This window comes from Apteryx mantelli, chromosome 1, assembly GCF_036417845.1.
Source record: "Apteryx mantelli isolate bAptMan1 chromosome 1, bAptMan1.hap1, whole genome shotgun sequence".
NCBI classification, from domain to species: Eukaryota; Metazoa; Chordata; class Aves; order Apterygiformes; family Apterygidae; genus Apteryx; species Apteryx mantelli.
Genome location: NC_089978.1, coordinates 95,731,625 through 95,755,283, shown reverse-complemented (window position 1 = coordinate 95,755,283; position 23,659 = coordinate 95,731,625). Strand labels below are relative to the sequence as shown.

At 36.1% G+C, this 23,659-nt stretch overlaps 1 protein-coding gene across 1 annotated transcript in view; it reads left to right on the top strand.

Moving 5' to 3' along the window:
- Positions 1–22,870, top strand: part of RPGR (retinitis pigmentosa GTPase regulator) — a 68,173-nt gene extending 45,303 nt beyond the window's left edge. Inside the window, exons 15-19 of the mRNA XM_067289753.1 lie at positions 8,215–8,290; positions 16,431–16,715; positions 16,928–16,967; positions 18,271–18,359; positions 21,509–22,870. Coding sequence (XP_067145854.1) covers positions 8,215–8,290; positions 16,431–16,715; positions 16,928–16,967; positions 18,271–18,359; positions 21,509–21,733 — 715 coding nt within the window. The 3' untranslated portion in view covers positions 21,734–22,870. The remainder of the gene's footprint in view (positions 1–8,214; positions 8,291–16,430; positions 16,716–16,927; positions 16,968–18,270; positions 18,360–21,508) is intronic.
- Positions 22,871–23,659: the final 789 nt, after the last annotated feature.

Genomic DNA, 23,659 nt, shown 5'->3' with positions numbered 1-23,659 from the left:
GATGGGTGGTCTAAGAAAATTTCTTAAACAGATCTCAGTATCGGCATTCTCTGGAAAAATAATTATTTAAATCCTATTTGAAAATGAGGACAAGAGAAGAAAGAAATCAAAATGAGTAAATGCCACTCAATAAAAATGTTAATAGAATCAAAACTTATATTGAGATTATAAAACATTTTTAAATGTTGTTTTGTAAGATACTGACATTAAAATACCTTTGACACAATGTCTCCAGAATTTATTTTCTAGAAAGGCTACAGTAGATCAGTAGTTTACCAGTAGATTCTAGTCCAACTCAACCCTTCCTTGCTCAGTCACCCCTTCCATTCACCACATTTGAAAGGTAAGATCACTTTCAGTCACATGCTATATGGCATAACTCTAGCAAATCTAGTTAGTCTAGTGACTAGTGACTAGCATTTTGTCACAGTGAAATTAGTTTCAGGCTTTGGATTGTTCTGGAACACATTATCTTGACATCAGCATGTGTAAATCTTGGAAAAGGGTAAGTATCCTGATACTCTGAGAGCGCGGAATATTTTGTTAAATGCACTTCCTGAGAAAACAGCTCTCTCTAATAATGGAGTCCCTATTTCTTTTGCAAAAGTACTGCTTTAGCACGGAACCGCTAGGACAATATTTACTTCTGACGCTAAGTAGAGCTAAGCTGTGCTATCTTATCTTTCTTAGGAAAGATTAGGATGTTACTGTGATTAAACTTAGAGTAATTTTGAAGGGTAATTTTGTAGGCCTGAAACTGTGTTTCTTGGATATGACATCTTAATTAATTGTGATTCTCTCCAGTCTTGAAAGAAAACTGTGCTGTAATTCTAATAGAAAAAAAAATCTATTATTTCTTAATAAAAAAATTTGAGAGAGAGAGGGAAGGAAAAAGTGAAAGCACTGTGAAGCCAGTGATCTCAGGTTACACATGGGAATGCCTCTTCATTTATTGCTTGACTGTAACTTTTAATCTAAAACCTTAGGTAAATGGGGACCATTTGTTGTTTCTGTTATACCCTGCACCGGTAGCATAAGGCTTCCCAAGAGAGGAGCGAAGCTAAGTTATGGGCAACTCCTTTCCTTTCTTCTGTCTGGATAAGCGTTTGTCAAAGTGAGAACTGATTTTATTTTGCTTTGTGAATCATTCCTGTGGTGGGGGAAAGGCAGAACATTGCTGCAGCGCTTCTAAGAGTTTTGCACAGAATCATTACATAAACTGTACACTGTGCCAACGCTTCTGGGCTTTGGGGGGACTTTAGAACTCCATTAGCATAACTAGAGTGGAATTTTATTGAGTTTGACTCATACTGCTTTATAAAGTTAGGAACTTGTGATTTTATGGAAATTCAGAACGGACTTGATATTTATTATGGGATACAAAAAGATTTATGTGCAGTACTTAAGCAACATGGCAGAAGTAGAGAAAAAAGCGGTAGAGAAAAAATCCTGCAATGGGGCAAGAAAACAACAGATGTAGTGTTCAGACCAAATGTCTGTCTGGACCAATATCTTGTTTCTGCCAGTGTCTGCTAGGGAATGCCTGGTAAAAAACACAAGAATAGAGCAAACCTGTAGCAATACTTCTTATATGCAATTGCTTGGCCTTCAATAATATGTGATTCAGAAGATGTATCTGTTGTATTTATAGCCATTTTTCTTCCATGAACTTCTTTCAGTCACTTTTTGAACCCATGGAAGGGTTTAGCATCCGAAACGTATTTTGGCAAACAGTCTTAGATTAGCCTACATCCTGTTTGAAGAAGTAACTTTTTTTTGTCTTGAATCTGTCCTTTGTTAGTTTCATTTGATGCCTCCAGATTCTGGTATTAGTAGAGAAAAAGAACTCAATTGTCACAGGGAAAAACTGCTCAACTCATGTGGTTTAAATCAAACCAGGACTGAAGTGGCTTATTGATTTATTAATAACAGTTAACCAGGATTCAATGAGCTACATATTCAAGAGCAATTTCGGCAATAGAGCAGATAACAACAATACTAGAAACTTACACAGCATTAATGAACACCTACAAATGTGGGAGCACCCTTGCACAGCTGATCCCAGAAGTACTCATCCCCACGTCACATACTCACACGCTCACACACACACTGGCATATAATTACATATACACATACCCTTTCTCCCAGGAGGTCCAGGGGGTGCGGGTGTGTTATTTGCACACACCTCCTGTGAGAGAGGAGGGCACTCTAGGTTTATGTATACCCAGGCTGCTTCCTTTAATCTGCTAATCCACATGCTGGTGAAAAAGCACTCCATAACTTCACGAACACACAGAAGGTGCGGGTCTCTTACTTGTTGCAGTTCATACTGTTAGTCGACTAGTTGAAACACAGGTGTCCGGCAGGGAGGCTGCTCTGTCAGGCCGAGATGGAAGTGACAATGCCAACTGGGCAATTTCTGGCGGTCTCAAACACAGTTTTGACTGCTACCCTGTTCCCACTTCTCCCCACTACTGTCACAAATTTTCATGCTTTTATACTTCTTTTCAGGCTGACTCCTTGATTTAGTATACTTTGTCATTGGTAGTTTCCTTTTTAGGTTTCTCGATTTGGGAGCAAAAGACCTCTAAAGCTTTTGGTGTTCAACCTGCACACACTATTTATACTCACAGTCCTGTCTGACCAGCTATTGTTATCCAGGCCACATTACCAAGTGGCAAAGTGTGCCATGCAGATTTCCCCACAGTGATTTTATAGACCTCTCTATTTCCCACAGTCCTCTTTTTTATTGCCAAAGATTCATCAGACAAAAGCTGTTCCCTACTTCCAATAATTCTTGAGGCCCTTCTTACAACAGCCTTTTTAAGATGGGGGATCAGAAGTTGGTTAGTATTCCAAAGACAGGTGCATCATGGATTTAAACAGCAGCATAGTGACATTCTGTATTTTGTTTTCTTATTCTTTTCTTAATAATTTTCTGTTCACTTACTTGACCCCTACTGATCATTACACCATAGCATGCTCAGCTGTAATGTCAAGATACTGTTTTACAACAGTACTAACACTTCAAGGTCCACCACTGTGTATGTGAAGTAAGGATTGTGGATTATTTTACATTTATCCACACTGAATTTTATCGCTCAGTCACTTTATATACTCCCTCTGCAACATTTCATAATCAGCTGTTGTCTTTACCACTTCTTTTCCAGAAGTCTTTTAGAATATGTTGAATAGGATAACTCTTCTCTCATACTTGAAAAATTTCAACAGTTAATGGTTGTCATCTTGTTGTCTGAAAATATCAAGCTGTTTATTGAGATAATAGTTCTCTTTGCATAACTGATGCTGAATAACAAAAATGTCTTTCTCCAAACTACAGAAAATGTCTCGTTTTGATCTGATATTTTTTCTTTCTGATTTCTTACCTGGGTAGGTACGTTTTTATTCTTATTATTAGAAGGGGGCCTGTAGGAATCATGCAGAAAAGGACATTTAGTTTTTGTTTACATGTTTGTTTGTTTCTTCTCTTTAGCTTCTCTTAGCTAAAAGATAACTTTTAGCTTACTTTGATCATACATGACACTACATTCCTGATCTTAACTCTTGGAATAGCAAACAATATTTTATTTTTATTAATTGAATTTGTGGTGTGAATCTAGTCATTCAACAAAAACATTGTCAAATACTCTTTTTAATACAAAAGAGAGATTAAAGGCAGGGTGTCTTACTAATGCAGTCTGACTTTTTGCTTAGTCCATATTATATGGGCAAGTCACCTGGATACTCATTTCTATTGTAAAGAAACTAAGGTGTATACTACGATACTAAGGTCCATGCTCCAATCTTTTTCTGGTTTTGTTTTACTGAGAAGTCCATAAGTTTCTGTCTACTCTTAAAATATCAGACAACTTCTCCGTAAGTGGCATTTCAACAAAAGACTTCAAAGCCTCTATTCAAGAAAAACTGTATTAGACTTTGGCCAAGCGTTGATGCAATCACTTAAATCTGCACTCATTCTGAGTTGTTTTTGTTGAGGCCTAATGATGTTGGGTTCCTAACTTCCATTGAAATCTTACAAAATTTTCAATCTCTGTAACTTTATCTGTGAAATGGGAGCTTTAAGAGCCATGCTGCTATAAGAAATCTCAGAAATACTGTGGTTATATGAACCAGAAGAAGCTATGATGAAGTGCTAGTTTGGGCACATTTGAAAATTTGTCAGGAATCTAGTTCTTCTGTTTCAGTGGAATGTCAGCTCTAGGGGCTAGCACTAGCCTTTAGCAGTCCATATGGTCATTATATGGACCTGGTCATTATAAATCTCTTTCCCCCTATTAATTCACAGTACATATATGAATCACAGAATCACAGAATCACTGAGGTTGGAAGGGACCTCTGGAGATCATCTAGTCCAACCCCCCTGCTCAAGCAGGGTCACCTAGAGCACATTGCACAGGATTGCATCCAGGCGCATTTTGAATATCTCCAGAGAAGGAGACTCCACCACCTCTCGGGGCAACCTGTTCCAGTGCTCTGTCACCCTCACAGTGAAAAAGTTTTTCCTCATGTTAAGATGGAAGTGTCTGTGTTTCAGTTTGTGCCCATTGCCTCGCGTCCTGTCGCTCGTCACCACTGAAAAGAGTCTGGCCCCATCCTCTCGACACCCTCCCTTCAGATACTTGTACACATTGATAAGATCTCCTCTCAGCCTTCTCTTCTCCAAGCTAAACAGGCCCAGCTCTCGCAGCCTTTCCTCATAAGAGAGATGCTCCAGTCCCCTAATCATCTTTGTGGCCCTTCGCTGGACTTGCTCCAGTAGTGCCACATCCCTCTTGTACCGGGGAGCCCAGAACTGGACGCAGTACTCTAGATGTGGCCTCACCAGGGCTGAGTAGAGGGGGAGAATCACCTCCCTCGACCTGCTGGCAACACTCTTTCTGATGCAGCCCAGGATGCCATTGGCCTTCTTGGCCACAAGGGCACATTGCTGCCTCATACTTAACTTGGTGTCCACCAGCACTCCCAGGTCCTTCTCAGCAGAGCTGCTTTCCAGCAGGTCAACCCCCAAGATGAAATGAAATATACAATATGAATACAATATAAGGCTGGATCTATGAACTGTGACCTCACCTGAACTTCTGTGTATTGTCTTTAGTTTTAAAATGAGTATTACGGGAAAATATCCTGATATTTGTTACCACAAGAAATGCAGCATAAAATGTTATCCATCATCTACTGAAGTCAGTAGCAACATTTACATTGATCTCATTGTTTGCAAAATCAAGCTCAGAAATAAGAAAATCTGAAAAAAGAATATGATCAGATCTGTAGATTGCAACACACTACATAGTAGCTGGCATAAAAGAGCAAATTCTCAGCTCATTTCTAAATGTGCAATGCAAATATATGGCAGTGTTTAGTTCTGTAGCATTCTATGAGCAACTGAGCCAATATTTTGCTTGCAAAACTGGCAAACACATAGTTTCATCCTCAGTTAAGTTCTGACTGTATTCTTGGTCTGATCTGAAGTCACTTACTGAGCTTATAATATGTTTATACAATTTTCATATGTTTTAATGAGCAGAGGGAGAGATTTACATTTGCATATTGAAGAGATTTTGTTGAGATATCTTTGACTTCAGAAAATTGCACTGCTGAGAGCTACAGAAGCTTTTTTTTTCTGTTGCAAAAATACAAAACAAGTACACTTAATCACTGTCTTTTTTAAGGATTTGTGATAGTTCCCATTGCTTCTTTGCTTGGCAACCTCTAATTTAAATAAATATTAACAGAATTATTTCAAAGTAAAACTCAAAAACCCATACTTGTAGTTATTAACATTTTTATTATTGGGGTCCTGAGTTGTCAAGCATACTGAGATTTGCCATTCTGGCTTTCATAAATGTCCCAGCATTGGGCCAGTCATTACAGACATGTCAGACATGACTCTTTGCTCTTTCTGTCATTGCATGATACGTGGGTTGCAGGGCAATCTGCTGGAATGTCCCAAGTTTAACGTTCCAGATTTAGACCTTTATAATTTGTAATGAGTGCCCCACCTTTCACACAGAATTGCCTATGTAGTTTGTGAGAAATGTAAAGTATTTGTGGTTCCGGATTGAGAGTGTCACTGATAGCTGTAGGTGCTAAACAAAGGTAGCTCTAAGCACAATTTTACAGTAAACAAAGCCTTTATCTGCAGCTACACCTGAAAGGATATAGAGCAAAGTAGTACTGAAGAGGAGTATTTCCCACCTCTTGTGTACCAATAAATAATTATAAAATAAAAGAGACTGTGCTGTGCTCTTCAACTGGAAACTCAACAATAACCATCAATCTAGCATGAGTTTGGGACTGTGAGCCACACTGACAGAGGCTGGTTTTCCTACAGGAGGCTTAAAATATTTACTTTTGTTTTACCCAGCATTTAGCCAAGGCACAAAACACTTCTCTCAATTAGAAAAACCGCAGCAGAATAACTGCAAAATTTAAATTCTCTTATAAGGCACTTCATTGTCACCTTGGGGCGAAGGGGAGAGAAAAACAAAGAAAAACTGCATGTGTCCTGTACAGAGAGAACAGAAAGAAGATGAGATATATTTTAAATCAGACCATCAAATAGCTGGGATAGAACTTTTGAAAGTACCAGCATGACCTGGGAGAAAATTGCATGTGGAAGTTGGTAGGACTTGTGTTACTGCGTTGGGTGTGCCTTGAAAAATCTACCCATGCACAAAAAGCTACAAGATGAGAATGGGTTTAAACATTGTTGGTGGTTTGTACAGAAATTGACATTTTTGCATTAACGTATTTTCAAGCTGAGAATCTCTCCTGAGTCCTGGAGACTGTGGAGATTTCAGTAGTGACCCATGCGGCATCCATTTCAAGATTATATGAAGAACAGAGAGTCGTGAAGAACCTTCCTGTGCGCTGTGCAGTTGTGAAAATTTGCCTTGACCATACTTTTATATAAGCACTGAATAGTAAATAGCATGGCTACAGTAGGATTTCAACAGAAAGGATTGTATCTTGGAGAGACTTGTAGTACTCAGACCTATGTGCCACAATAAAAACAGAAAATAGTGACTGTCATCATTCACTTGGAAATGAGTGTGAGCTGCATGACAAACTCCAGATATTAAAACTTCCTTCTATAAGACTTTGGAAAAAAATGCACAAACTGCATCCAAATGTGGACTAATATTCCCAAGTTAGTTTTCCTCCTCCTCTGTTAGCATTAAGAATTCATTTTATATGCAGCATAATATCTTCCAGAGACACACTAAATTTTTGAGATGATATCAACATATTCTGATTTGGAGTTGCTCATTATATTTCAGCTGTTTTGCTTAAGTACCCAGGAGTTATTTTGGTATGCCATTTCCAAATGCCTGAAGATTAAAAGGTGTTTATGTTACTATGTAAAGTAGTTCATAAGAGATTATATTTGATATAAATATTCTTCAGCTTGTTTTGTGATGCTTCACAAAACACATTAAAAATACTTTCTACTTCTGTAGGGGTTTTTTTTCTTTTTACCTTGGAAATTAACATTATCTATTGATTCTTAAAGGCAAGCAGACTTTGGGGGAGAAGATACAATTTTGCTTATGAAAGCCACAGTGCATCTGAGCTGTTTCAGATGTTGATTCATCTTCAGTATAAATAATAAAAAACCTTTCTGGTTTGCTAGAGAAAGAGTATCCTTTAGGTATCTCTTAAATTGTTTTTGTGGTGAGACAGATTAAGTTGAAATCTAAAAGAAACCTGAAAGTACAAACACTGTCTATTTTTAAAATGTAGTTTTATAATACAATTTTATACATTGTTAAGTAGCTGTTTAAACTCAAACAAGAATTCAGAGGCATATCTTTCTTTAGGTACACTTACAGCAATGAACTGGCAAGCCACAGAATAATTACAGCAAAGCCAACTGAAATAATCTTCAAGATAAGGGCACCAAAAATGATCATCTAGCACCATGTACTAAAAATAACTGTACTCTCTGAATGACACCCCAAATCTTGATTAGTCAGTGGAATTAGGTTAATTCTCTTAATGCAAAGCAGGTGTACTGCCAGCCTGTGACGAATGTGCAGACAGATCTGTGAAGCTTATAGGTCCTCATGTCTGGCTTTCAGTAAACAAAACATATTGCTTAGTAAAGTACTGGCATAAGGAGACTTTGGAACACAACCATGAAAAATGAGTCAATCAGTTTCTACTTCTTTGCGTTTAACTATATTTTTACAGCTATTTTTTCACTATTTTATTCCAGTTATCTCAAAGTGACACCATCCTGCTGGAGGACGCAATTGTAGTATCACAAGTACTGTTGTGGTAAATAGTCAGCAAGTATTCATGGTAATCAGTGAATCACTATGTGGGCATCTACTACTTTGAAATGTTTTCTCACATCATTATTAACAAGAAGACATAACTATCTTTAAAGTTCAATTTTTGCTTGACAGGTAGCTAAAGAAACTCATGTCTGACATAAAAATTACTTTCAGTTGCTTGAATCTTTGCACAGTGTGCATTAGATTATGAGTTCAGCATTTCATTAGTACACCAGGATACTTACATGACAGCAGGAGAGCCGAAAAGTGTTTCAAGCCTACAGTATTAAGGGACTGTTACAAGTATCAGATAATCCATGTTGAGTGCTCTTGACATAGAATTATACAATTAGCAAAGCAATATAACCTAATAGAATTACTAAAAGTGTGATAAAATCCTGTGTCTCAGCTCTGTCACTGTCTTGTGTCCAAGAAGTTGTCCCCAGAGGCAATCATTCATCATATAAACGCAATTAATAGACAAAAAACTTTTAAGCCATAGTTTTAGACGAGCTCTCAAAGATGGTGACCTGACCCAATAGTTGACTTAAATGGTTCCATAATTTTTGCTGTTCCATAATTTCTGCTTGTTTTTCCATCACTGAGCACTAGTGGGACATCATTAAATGTTGTATTCTTGATAACTTGAATGATGTTTGCCTATACACAACCAACATTAGCAAAACTTCAGAAGTACCAAGAATACTTAAGAGCCTGAGTTTCACTGAAAGCTACTTTTAAAAATGGATCCTTAGTCTAACCACTTTTTACTATCTTGTGTATGTTTATATGTTTTTACACTGTCTTATTGTCAGCCTAGACTGGAAGCCTGAAGGTCTGAACTTCTAAGGCTTATTTCTGTACAGTCAGAGATTGATTCCCTTTACCAGCATGATCCCAGCTATTGCAGTTGGCCTCTTTAAGTTTGCTGTACTTTATTGTGGCACCATCAGTATATTGCACTCAAATCTGATTTTTTTCTGAGCTGACTGCTATAAAACATAGGAATGCGCCTGACATTTTTGTAGCCTAATAGAGCACAGTATATCTTAATGGGGTATTTCATACAGTTTCCACAGAAAATGGAGGGAGGCACCAGGGGATGACAGTAATGAGAACATGTGGCAACATAAACTACTGTATATGCTATATTATATACTGTAAACATACTGTAGTATGCACATGATCAGCAGGCTTCCGGTCTCTCTTTGCATTAATTTTATAGTGAAATAAAATGAATAACAAGTTTTGTTTATTTTACTCACAGATGTTAACTTCTAGACAACGTTTGTCAATTGACTCTACTTTTTACTGAAAATTCTTTTGAATGCATTCAGTTGAGCTTTTCTCTTTGTCTCCATGAAAATATATAAGGAAAGCCTAGTTTAGCATGTTGACTGCTTTACTGCTTGTAACTGAAAGAATAAGCTTTTAAGTCTCATCTGAGTACTTATGTCTTTGAATTTTGTCAGTCAACAAACTGAACAGCCTTTTCTTTAATAATTGAAGTGAAAGATACTTCTCCAAAGGTTAGAGTAGCTGCACTAGTAACTTTACTGTATTAATAGTTGCAAAATGAAAGCCCAGTTCAAATTCCTGATGACAAGTGGCTAACAGTATAGGGCTTTTAAGTTGTTAAGTTGTTTAACTGTAACTCACAAGGAAGAAATTATAAGATATGTATCTTAGCATTATTAAGAGTTTTGTAAAGCAGTATTTCAGGTCACTCCTCATTAGAGAACTTGATGTCATGACAAGATCAACATTAACTGAATGTTACATGCCTATCCATCCATATCGATCAACCCACAAAGGGTAAACAGGGATTTTTTTTTCTCCCACCTATATGTAAAGTCATGGTTAATATTGTTATTTAAAATGCTGTATTAGTAAAGTATTAACACAGTGCATTTCCCAGCATAGACAAATCAAGAGGGGCATTGACATGCAGTAGTATTTTGGAAAACAAAATGATAGCTAGTGGATAATTCCTCTAGCTATTCCTCTTCAGTCCTGCATCTACAAAGAAGGATGGTATGTAGTAGTTGTCTGCAAAGGGAGTGTTGTTCACTCCCATATGACGGCATCGTGTGTCGCAGCCCGTTGGCCAACTTCCTTAGAGCTGATACATTGTCTTGTACTTCATAGTGAAAGTCCTACTAGATATGTATTCTGTTCAGTTGTTGTTGAGGAGTGTAAGTGAGCCATGAGATGCTTTGGGGCATCTAAAGGTAGTAGGCTGGACAGGTAATGGGAGGAATCCGTTCCTTGCGTGATTAAAAACTCAGCTAAGCAATTGCTAATTCATGGCTGCTTGTCAAAAGAAGGCCAAGGAAGAAGCGCATAGCTTACTGCTTCATTCTCAGCTTTCTTTGATAATCTTCTCCATGGATTATTAACAGTCTCTGGGGCAACTTGAAACAGAAGTGTCCTTTCTGTAAATCCAGATCTTCCCAGAACTCTCCATTTCTGAGTAGTACATATAGTAATTACAGATTTCTTTTCATCACCGTGTTTTCACAACATTTTAAAAAGATCTGCAACTAAATATATTTCCTTGGTCATTTTGAGATTTTCTTTCCTAAAAACATAAATCAGTGATATCAAACAAAAAATATTTTGATTTCTTGAGAAGGCTTGGAACAACACCATCAGTCTTCCCTTCTGAAATGGTAGCTATGGACAGTCAGCCTGCAAGAGCTCAGTTCCCAGCAAGTATGCAGGAGGGATTCACAGTGAAGCAGTTCAGGCTATATAGAGAAACGTGCTCCTACTTGCCATTCGGACGTGGTCTGCAATAAGACATGTCAGCAAGCTTCAGTGAGATTGTCTGTCAGCCAGAGCATGACACCAGGTCAGACTTAAAGGTGTGGAACAGAGTGTAATTTTTTTTCTCTCTCTTCTGTAAGCATGAGACTACATTTTTACAGAGCATTCAGTAAAGAAACATCTTTTGTAATTAATCTGCCTGAAAAAAAGCCTGCTGCAGCCATTTTAGCAGAAGACATTGTCATACCCACTGAGGCAATACTTTTGCCAAAACTTTAGGCAAATACAGTCATTGGTCCCCTAAAACTAAGATACAGCAAATTTAGCCTTAAGAATGTCTTGTTATGAAGCCCTAGGTTCACAGGGAAATCAGTGTAAATGCATGTAAAAATTAAACAGAAACAGTAATACAAGATCTGTACAGTCGGTTAAGTCTGCAAAGTCATCTTCTCAGGACTGATGTTTCATTGTAGTGATTTATATGTACAAAATTTTAAAGGTTGTTTCATAGTACCAACAACTTTTCTGTTCTTGAAGAAACTGGAATCTCAGGCTAAAATGAAAACCTTTTCAAATATTTGCTTATCTGTTCTTTATTACTGTTGACTTCATGTGTATGACTTTGGGCATGTCAGCCCTTCTGTGTCTCCATTTTAGAAGTGGTACTATTGAAGTTATCCTTACAACATTATCTTTCTATGATTATGGCATATGAAATGGAATATGAAAATAAATCTCCTAAAATGTGATCAGGAAGAATAATGCAGAGATTGCTCTGGATTAAATGTTTGTTTTAATTAGTAGAGGCCAGATGCTTCATTTTTTCAAATAAAAAGGATACCTGTAATATGATCTCATCATGTTCGCTACCATTGGAAGAACTCTCCAAAACATGGCTTTAAATGGCCAAGTGAAAGTGACAGTAACAAAATGGTGGTATCTGAGTTATCATTCAAAACAAGTTGTTTTAGAAGATGAAAAGATAAGGTGAGAGCAGGAGACACCTGTGTCTAAGTCAATGGAAATGTGGTCAGTTTGGAAAGCTAATCAATTTAATAACAGCAGGTGTCTTCTTTAGAGTGAGATTAGTAGCTCTCTTAACTCCACTGATTGTTTTGTTTAGGTGCATGACTCAGTTGCCTAAACATACACATCTAGTGTCACTTCAGGTGTTGTGGAGTATCCTGCATGGCCATGAGCTGGGGTTCAGAACATTTCAGATCTCCGTAAAGCCCATGTAAGGATGTCTCAGATTCCATGGGCATCTTGAGTAGCACTAAACATGGAATCCCACCCAAGATCTCCATTAACTGCAATGGCAGCTTATACTCTATCTCATATATAGATGCCTATGTTTAGATACCTTTGTTTAGATTAATAAGAAAAGTCATCTTTATGATAGAATCCAAACCTGATTAGGAAATAGATATGCAAGTTCACTGTAAGCAGAACCTACAGAGTATTATAATAGAAATTCAACCATTGTGCATCTGTAAAAGAGCAGTGATTTTTGTAGGCATAAGAATTTTACGTATGTTCTGTAAGTTCTATAAGGCTATTGTAGGATCTTGTGTACAATTTCTGAAATGCTATAGCTATGTTGACATGGATGATATCACACTGATGATTGTGCTCTGCTTTTTTATTCAAGTATTGTATATATGTGTCCACCTGGTTCCACTTACCACAGTGTTAAGCCTGTCCGCGTGACAGGCAAATTCTGTAGTGCTGACAGTAAATTCTTTACTTTGCTAAAACATTGTTTTATTCTTAGAATAACACTGTTCTAAGCCCAGCTAATAAATACTAGCTTTACCAAGAAGCAGGAGAAAAGTCTCTTTGGCTATTATACTATGACACCTTTCCTAGCCATTTTGAGCATTTATTTCTGGTGACATTTTCACCAAATTTACAAAAAAAAAAAAAAAAGTGTTTTTCCCTCCTATCTTTGTTACTTGCATTAGATTATGCTTCTAGGAAGTTTGTGTATGTTCTGGCTTTCTTGATTACCTTTGGTAGATTTACCTGCCAGCTTAATGAGAATTAAAGACCACTGTTCATCTTCAGAGACATTATTATCTGCGTAAGAGAAATGGTTTTGAAAGCAAATAAGCCTTCCTTTTTCAGATTATATTTTGAATATTTAGATGAGGAGGAAAGCAGTTTCCAGTAGATAGAAAGTTGGAAACTGAGTGTAACTTGAAATTAGGCTAGAAGTTTAGGTCATTTTTAAGATTGGACTAAGTAATTGAAAAGGTGGGGATTGGAAGACCTTTTTTCACATTCGTTTGACTTTGGGCACTAATTTTCATGTGAACATGTTATGACCCTTTCACTGTATGATTAGAAGTTGTTCCTTACTCAGAACTCAAATCCTAACTACTTTTATTGCCCACACTATATGGAACATCAGTATTCTTGTTATTAATTGCTTGACCAATATTTCCTATCAGCAGAGCTACAGATATTTGCATGTGCTTAATAAGTGAGATAAAGTATTTTCAGTAGTTCAAAGCTGGACTAAACTGTTCTTTTAGATATAGCTGTCTTTTACTTTATGCTGCATTTTGTAGATGCATGTTGCATAGTGTATTGCCCCACAAATCCTTAAATTTCTTCCAGTGTGAAATGGCTAGGTTGAATCCCTTCCCTAGTTAATAAGTGTACTCAATGTCTGTGAAGACTATCTAATCAGAAGGAACCAAAAATAGAAAATTCTGTCTTTCTCAGAGATGGTCATTCTAAGAAATTCTATGTCAATCTGATACTGTCTTGGAAGACTGAATGGAGTCTTATCTCTTATCCAGAGGAGCTGTTTTTGCATTTTTTGCAAACACATAAAATCCAGTGCATGTGTTATCTCTGAACACCTCCGTATTAGATATTACAGTGCACTCGAAGTGGTACCATTTAAGCCTACATGTGGGCCATACCAATGGTAAATAATACCACTTCCAAAGGAGTTTAAATGAAAATATTTTCAGTTTTTATTGTTCATTGTTCCTTAGCTACACTGATATGAAAGAAGCAACCTTTTCTCAGTCCCTAGGTGAAAGAATTGTTTGGTTTTGCTTTCCATTATAGATGCCTGAATATATTAGATAAAAATCAAGTGTGCAGAGTTTGTCATATTTAGCTTCATAATGCATTTTCTCACTAAAACTAAAAATTTTTCAAAAAATGTTCACATCCTTCTTGAAAAGGGCCTTTTTGGGTCCCCACTGTGCTAGGCTACAGAAGGAACTTTCTACCTATGGCATGTGGTGATTTATGCTTTTATTTCATTCCTAAAATTTCTAGAGCCTAGCTGGAAATAAACCATACTACCAGGATACTTTCATTTTTCCAGGTATGCTCTCTAGTGTCAGTGTGTGGTTGATGTGTGCCTGTATAGCTTAAATTCCATCCTGGATTTATCTTTGCAGCTAGCCCATTTTCACAAGAATTCTCAGAATGTAGCATGTTCTCCCCAGATATTAGACGTTGAAGAGGAAACTGATACAGAATTGTGCAGCTCATGTGCTTTCTACTTTTACACGTGGAAACAGGAAGATCAGTGTATGGATCATGGGAGTTCACATTAAGTTACAGACACTTCTTTGAGGTGAAAAGATCTGTACAGCCATTAACCCTTGCTGTTTCACCACAGGCAGAATTATTGTTGTGAAAGCATTCTTCTTCCCCAACTTGTAAAAAGTAAATCATGCAGTTGCAAAGCATTTAAACTTAGCATATCAAAATATATCAAAATTTTACACTCTACTAGTGTTAACATGAGCTAACTCACTGTGACCTCGGAGAACTATAGAGAACTCCCATAAACTCTGCTGCACGTGTTGGTATGCACAGTGCAGCTTTTCATCCTGGGTTTAAAAATCTGGTCCTTGAAGCTGGGAAGGGCACCAGAAAAGCCTGTGAACAATGGGGAAAAGAGAACAATGAAAGTGGTGAAAGCTGAATGACTGTGGTGTCATTAAGATTCTTAGTTATAGATGTGCTGTTGGGCTTAAAGTGGTAGAAAGTTTCTTGAAACCTGCCAATGTCTGAGTTCTAGCTAAGTCCCAGATAAACTTTGCTACATAGTTAACTCACCCAGAAAACTGCAGGCCAGGAAAAACCTCGTCTATTAAGCTTTTACATGCCGTTGACGTTCTTGACTAAAAAGCCTTGTGTTCCAACCTCTAGAAACACGAGCTTGAGGTCTCTGCTTGAGCAGCAAGTTACCTTCTGATGAGCTAAGAGTACACAGGAAAAGAGTCATAGTGGAGCCAAAAAAAGAGCAAAAAAGCAAAAAAGCAAGAGGGAATAAGGAAAGAATTGACTAAAGATAGGAGAGAGACAGCACTTGGACCTGAGTATACAGTGAAGGTTTCCCAAATAAGACCCATTCCTCCACCACACTTTCAAAAGAGCATGCCAGTCATTCTCACCAGTTCCCAATATGACTTAGGCTGCAGTTGAACAGAAATGTTTTGTTGTTCAGGTTTCTCTAATACAAAATATTGCTTGAATGTCTATATTTCTATCAATCATAGAATAAAAGCATCAGAATGCAAAAATGTAATAGTACACCTGGGCACTCTGTTGCAATGATGAACAGCAGGGTTTACCCAATTTGACATCAGCAGTCCATCTTGGAAGTTTGGTTTAGGCCCTTACATTTCTGCAACGGAATGCTTCTATATAAAATGTATTTCATACTGTTAGAAATAGCATAAATAGCATAGCACTGGCAATCTGATTGAATAGAGTCATAAGTATATAATTGATCTCTTTTGCTACATATTTTTTCAAAAATAGCATTTGTACATTTTTTTTATTTCATAAAACTCCTGGCTATTTTATTTTACTATGTGGAAGTTTTATCCTAGGCTGAAATCAACTATAATTCAAATTATAGTGTCTATATTGAATCAGAGCATTGTATCTGGTATTGTTTTATTAATTTTGTTGAGAAATAGACTTTAATAATTATTTTTCAGTGTCAGTTATTACTGGGCTTGTTACTTACGCATATTTGAAATATTTAAATAAAAGTATTTTGCTTACAAAAAATGTTTGTTTTCATTTTTTATCCGTTAAGAAGGCATGTATTATCAGAACATAAAAGTCAGCTTCATTCCTAATGTTCACTGGAGTTCTATTTGTTTTAAATCTATAGTATTAAAACAAGAGACCTTGCATAAGGACTCCTCTCTTTGTCCTTATTCTATCTACTCCTTGAAATATTTTCTTTTGAATTTTCTTGTTCATAGTCAAATTATGAAGGGAAAAGGTATGGTGAACTGTTCAGGGTGAGGACTGTAATATCATTGTGCAGCATATGAGTTTCAAAATTATTTTTTGTCCATCTTATCAAAGGAAAAAAACTTGTCTGGAGATGAAGAGACAGATGATGATGATGTAGAAGAAGAAGAAGAACTAGAAGAAGAAGGAGAAGAAGAAGAAGAGGAAGAAGAAGAAGAAAGAGAAGGAGAAGAAGAAGAAGGAGGAGAAGAAGAGGAAGAAGAAGAAGAAGAAGAAGAAGAAGCAGCAGAAAAAATAGACAAAGAAGAGGAAATGGAGGAAAAATATGAAAAAGAGAAACATCATAGTAAAACACCTGAGGGAGAGAAAAACAGTAATACCACACTGGAAACTGTAGAGGTAAAAGCATGTACTCCTTTTAAATTGTTGCTGTACTGTGAAGAATTTAGCTTTACAGCTTACATTAATATATGTGTAGCTATCTTGGAAATGCAAAGTTGTTTGGCATGGCTTTGGAAGAGGGAGGAACGCATATATGGATATTAATAGTTAAATTTTTATTTTTTTAACGAGTTTGAAAGTAGGGATGTCATTGTTTTGTTTCTTTACAGAGAGAAGAGACTACTCAGAAAGAGACTATCATTCAGCAAGGTAAGAACACGATTCCTTAGAATTGGACCATTAGAGACATTGTAAAAACAAATAAAACATTTCAAACGATAAAACTTTTCTAAAGTATCTGTTATATAAATGCTGAATAATACAGTTATTGCCATTAGTTGGTAAAGCAGTGTTTGAGAGATGAAATTAGGGAGTTAAAAAACATTACTAATTTTTAATGATTTGAAAGAAAAAAAATCTATTTTCAGTTATGTATTGGGAGAAGTGCGTGAGAGACTTTCTCTTAGCAGGATTATGCTTCACTTACTAAGAGCAGTTCTAGTTGTGAGGTGACAAACTAATAGCAATTGGGCTATATGTCAAGCAACTTTAAGTGCCATGTTTCTTCAACAGAGAAGCCTTTTCCATCCCTTTCAGCTGACATTGCCTCATTGCTTTCACAAATAGATTATTTTAGATGAAACACGGTAATTTCTGAATGTTGTTCAGAGATGCTGAAGATGTGATCCTAGATGTTGCTTGTAGTTTTGATGATAGTTTGAGTGAATTATATATTCCTTTAGAAAAGCTAAGGCATGCATCAGTGCCCTCTGTGCAAGACAGGTCGAAAATACTTCTTTATTTTAGAAATTCTAAAATAAGCTATAATTAGTCTTCTGAAAGAAAAAAAATGAATATAGTATAAAATAAAAGACCACTCCCTTTAGTAATGAAGAAGCTATGCCATTTATCTCCAATTTTATAATGGAAATAGCTTGTCTAGAATGGATCCTTAAATATTTTTCCATCATCCAGTGATTTGGAAGTTTTAATACTAAGTCCTAAATTTATATCATTCCTGCAGGGAGTATAGGAAAATTTAAACACATGAACATCAACCCAGATGGAAAGCTTTTCCTTTCCCAGAATTGTTTCTGTGGAATAAAGATTCATGCTGAACCATAACTCTTGCCCTAAAAGTCAGCTTTTCCAAATTAGGATATACTTTCAAAATTAGTGTGCAAGACATTCTGTCTTCTGTCAACAAGAAGAAACTATGAGTGTCCTAGTCAAAGCATTTTATATCTTGCCATTGCCATAAGTGTTTGTTCTGTTCTTGAAAATCGAGCATCTGGAGAATAATATAGGGGCATTATAAATAGAGATTGAAAAAAAACCCTCTTGTCAGGATTTGGCTGGGCATCAAGTTGAACTGAATATTCTGATTGCTTTTTTTTAAGATCTACACTTTATTTATTGACTTTTTCTTCAAAAATAATTAGAAGAACAATTTTTTCTGTTCCTCTTTGCAAGAATCAGAAGGAAGTTAATATAAAGGTTTATATTATTATAGAGGAAGAAAGCACTGACACTCGCACTGTGAACAATTCTTCAGAGAACACTGATGACAGAATAGTTGGAAGAATAGTTAGGAGAAAAAAGGTACGTGGTCTCGTTTTTCCTTCTAATTTTACTGGTGACCAAGAAGGCAGTCACTTACTGAAACTGAAGAAAATATCAAAATTTACCTGATCTGTATAAACATTGAAACTACTGAGCAACCTGTTCCTTCTGTTTAAAATTAGAATTTATTTTGAAAATTAGAATTTATTTTGTGATATTCCTGTAAGTTACTGTGGAAGGGTGTTCATTATTGTGCACTATCCAGGGATCAGAATGAACCAATTTGTGATCCTGATATTAGAAACTTGTATATTCAACATATATAGCAACATTTTTCTGACAGAGACTGTCAGACATGTAGGTTGTTGAGTATTTCAGAATTCCACTCTTTTCCTTTGAAATTACAGAGTGCCATGTAACATTAGATCTGCCACATACTTCCCAACTCTTTGACTCCAAAATGTAGATGAAGGATAGGTTCACTTAAGGGAAGAAGAGGAAAAATCCATATGGAAAGCATCACGAGCCATTATAACGTTAATGGAACTGAATAGCAGAATGTTGGGATATTGCCTACAGAGGTATCTAAATGTCATAGTAGTGTTACCAACTGTGGCATAAATCATGATGTCATAAGGTTGTTTGGATCTGACCCAGGAATAATCCACTGTAATAGATAATCTCTTTAGTTTAATATAATTTCAGAGTATACCAACATTCAATTAAAAATAGCTGCCATATGGGAAAAGGCCAGATTTCTCATATCTTAATATGTCTGAAGGTGAGACTGCAGCTACAAGCTGCTCTCTCCATCAGATTTTCTCTTCTTTGACTGTTCTTTACAATGCCTTTAATGTAACAGACAGTGGACCAGAAGGTCAATGGCAAAGTCTTTCGGGGGAAGGAACAAAGATGTGAATTGTTCAGTGGCACAGAAAAAAACTCCATTTCAGAAGTGTACAATTCTACTGCCAGTGTAGGCAAAGAGATCTATTAGGGCTGTGTGGCACGGCTTCAGGTGGTAGGAGTAAATATGCGCCTTACATGTGACCAACAGACATTCTTCTCATGCAGCCCAAATTACATCTACCCATCATCCACAAAACGTGAGTTGAGCTGTATGCATGTCCAGCACATATCTGTGTGTGCACCTGTCATACCACCAGCATCCATTTGTGACCTGACTGGACTCCGGGAGTAAGACAGGGCCACATGACTGTTCTGGTCACTGCCTTGATTTAGGAGATGAGAGAATGATGCTGCCCATTTGCAAAGAGGTATGAGAATAGATAGGAACACACACACACACACACACACACACACACACACACACAAATTGTTACAAATTTAGCCAGGACAAAATGCTTCCAAGGATGGCAGAATTCCCACTGACTTCAGTGCATCCCTTCTTACAAAAATCTAAAATCTCCTCTCAAAATAGAAACGTTAATAAAGAAAAATACAGCAATGTACCTGGGATGTGACACACAATACAGACTGAAGGGAGAAAGAGAGCAGCCTGTTAATAGTTATCACCCTAATCTCCCACACACTTACTTGCCATCTATATATTTGTGATATCTTCTGATTAAACATCAGATCATGTGAGGGAGAAATAATGTAAGGTTGAAAATAAAGCTAAATTCTATTTCATAAGAGGGAACATAAATGTAACAGTAGGCAAAATTAGAATCATGATTAACACAGAGCATTAGTATCTGTTTTAAGTATTGTTTTCTTACAGTAAAAGCAACTAACTGTTTTTGTGAAACTATAAAAGGTTAAGAGGCAATTTTATTACTATAATCTCTCATTAGACTGTAAAAATACTTACACATGCAATATGTTTGCCTTACTAAAAAAAGACTTTTGCTAATACATTGCACTCTGATGAAGTCTGTAGTAGGCAATTCTCTAAGACACATATACATAGTTGAAAATTTTGCAATGAAAGAAATAACAACTGAATAAAAATAAATAAGATATTACTATAATTAATTTTAAAGTAAATAACATCACTTCTGGTGTTTTAAATAACTTAACTGCTGTTCCCAGAGTTTTTTCTATTGCTCTTAAAGAATAACCATGACATGCGTGATCCTTTAATATACAGAAATCCTTTGCTATAAAAAGATTAGTTAAGGAGTTTTAATTTATTTTAAAAAAAAAGGACTATTTAGTTTATGTAACTGATGGTTGGATTAGTTTGGCTTCTCCTGAAGGCAAGCGTAAGAGTCAGTTTCCAGATTTTCATACATTGCTTTTATTAGCTTAATGAGAGTATTTTTGAACAATGAATGGCTACTATCTATTCAGATGGGTTAGCAAGACTAGATAAAAATTTGCTCTATTAAAATAAATCATAGTACTTCTGTCTGTAGAAGCGAGCTAAAGCCAATTATTATCTGTTCGTGTATCGCATGCCCGCAAGAGAGAGGTTGTTAATCACATCAAGTTTTATTGAGGTGAAAAGTTAGGAGTTGATTCCTATGGGACATTATCTAGATAAGCTTTCCACCATATTTCCCTCTAAAAGTAGCAGCTGAGCTAGTTGACATGGTGTTTATTTCCAACATGCATTGACTTAAATAGTATATTGAGGAGTACCTCATATGGAATTTTTTACAGGTTTGGGACCCAAAGGCTTTTCATGCCAGAGACAGGCTGCTATTTCCTATCAAACAAAGACCTTAAAGCATCACTTTAACTTTGAGCATGCGTGTAGTCTCATGGACATAAAAATGTATTGTAATTAACTTTAATGGAACTACACACATGTTTAAAATGAAGTATACAAAGCATTTACTGCTTTGGGGCTCTGCAGGTCTCAGTCTATACTTTTGGATCTTGCCTTAGATTCTTGTTTGAAAGAAATGCAAGTAATTTTGCATAACTTACATTACTTAGTAGAAAATGTACATTATGTAATTAGACAAAATACAATCATTTTAACTTCTCTTGTTCATTTGTGCTCTTTTGCAACATTTAAGTTACAAAGATTGCAGAAGAATGTTTTTCATTAATTTTTTTAATAGTCATGTTGTTTTGGAAAAATGATTTATTTTACCAAAATTTGTGACCTAAGTTGATTTTGGTATATACCAAAGGCTTTGCATTGTTGTTTTTTTTAAATAATGAATTCCACAACTAATTCTTTGGTGCATGTTATTTATCTTTTCTTACTTCAGTTTTCCCTGTTTAAACGAAAGCCACTGACAGGCCAGAAGAATGTATGTAACAGCAAGGAAGATGGATCTGGAAAGCTGTTCCAGAGTGAACAAGAAAAAGAAAAGGAAGATTTATCTGGTGAAGACAGTAAAGATGAAAATCAGAATCATACTTTGGAGAATTCCAAGGAGACTGTGACTAACCAGGACAGAAAAATGAAATCTTCTACTTGTATACTACTCTAACACTGTTATAATATGTAAGAAGGTGACAGTCTTAAAGCACATTGCGATTTATACTTGAAAACAATTATGACTTACTAGAGCTGTAGATGATTGCTTTTTTAACTGACTTGATTGCTGTGATTTTAAACATGAAGACCGTTTTCTTGGTATTTATTGGTAATTTTAATAATTACAATTGATATGCTTATCCAAATCTTGCTGGAGTGCTGTGGCCTTAACTGTTCGGTGTTGTAAAACAAAATATATTTTTTTATGTGAAAAGTTGGATACAGGCATTTCATGTTTTTTGGTAAATAACTTTATTATACATTTCAGTCTACAGGGTACCACTTTCAGTATGATATTAGAGCAAAACTATAAATATCTGCTGTAACATATTGTTTGCTTTAAAAAACTAGGTAAGAATATTGTTTTGAATTCACAATTTAAACAGGGTATGCAGTTACTTAGAAATACATATGCCTCCTTCTGTTTTGACTTTTAGAAAAATAGCAATAAAACTCCAAAGTATTTAACATGTAGGCCCTGATTCGAGAAGTTACTTAAGGATGTGTCTAATTTCATACGTGACAGTAGCTCTATTGGAAACAGACCTAACAGTGATGTAAATATTTACTTAAGTATCTTGCCAAATTGGGACTTGCAGAAACCTTTCATTGCTGAGAGATGCTGAATGCCTTCAGTCCTGCTGAAATCAGTGCAAGCTGATGGGACTTTCTCCTCACAGAGTAAGTCCCCGTAAAAACTGGACATCCTTACTGTTGTTTCAGCTGTGTTATAACCCCTCGTTCTTTGAACACCCATACCTTAATCAGTCTCTAGTGAAGCTTTTAGTATAGGAAAAGACTGGGATCATGTATACAAAGAAATTTATTTTTAAAAGAGATGATGATGCCTATTTAAACAAGAAAAGAATTCTTTAGCCTGAAGAATTAAATCGCTTCATGATGGTTTTTCTGTGTTTCTGTTTTTAGCTTAGGAAAAAGGCTTGTGGGAAAACAGGATTATTGCAACAGCTCACTTACTGCCGTTGCCTGTTTTCTACCTAAAGTTAAAATCCTTTGTGAAATTGAGATTAGTTACTATGGAATACATTGATATTACAAGTAGATTATGAGCTAAATATCCATGGTTTTCTCAGGCTTTTCTTCAGATGAAGACTGAGCAGCAGGAGTATGAATCCCATTAGCAGTAAAGATGAGCAAAATGTTTGTTTTTAGAATTAGTCCAAGAAGCAGAAGTGACAAATGCACTATTCTAATTACCAGTGTTCCCTTTGAATAAGACTGGATTTCCAAAAATTCAGTCTAGATAAATAAGAAATATAAAGACATCTGCTTATGTCCCAACCATGATAAATCTGATCTAAAGTCTGTTTGCCACTTACTAAAATACACTTAGGTTTTATGAATACACAAGCTCTAGCACTAAATATAAAATCAAGAATTTATGAGAATCTGTGTACTTTTCAAAATACTTTACAAGGGACAGATGATTTTTACAGAAAACCTAGGAAAATGTTATTTAATTTCACTGACATATGAACACATTTTAATTTGCCTTTGGTCATGTTTTGCCTTTGATTTATCAATTTTTTTTCCTAATTTCAGGATTGCTTAAGTATTATATAACATAGTCACAAGTGTCTAGAGTTATATTTGACCTAGAAGTTGATCCAGCTGAACACTCTGTCCCTATAAGTGTGGCAGGTGCCCAGATTCTTTCATGGGGCCGCCTCTGTGCTGCAGTAGGCATCATATTAAAAACCTGGATGCTGGGGTCATCCTTTGCCAGAGTTAAGATCTTTTTGTTTTGATCTGTTATTTTTCTTTGGGCTACTCCAAGTTCTGCAGATGAGTTTTACATGAGCTATTTTTATTCTGCCAGTGTGCTTTATATTTACATGTTTTCCTATTTTCTGGAATG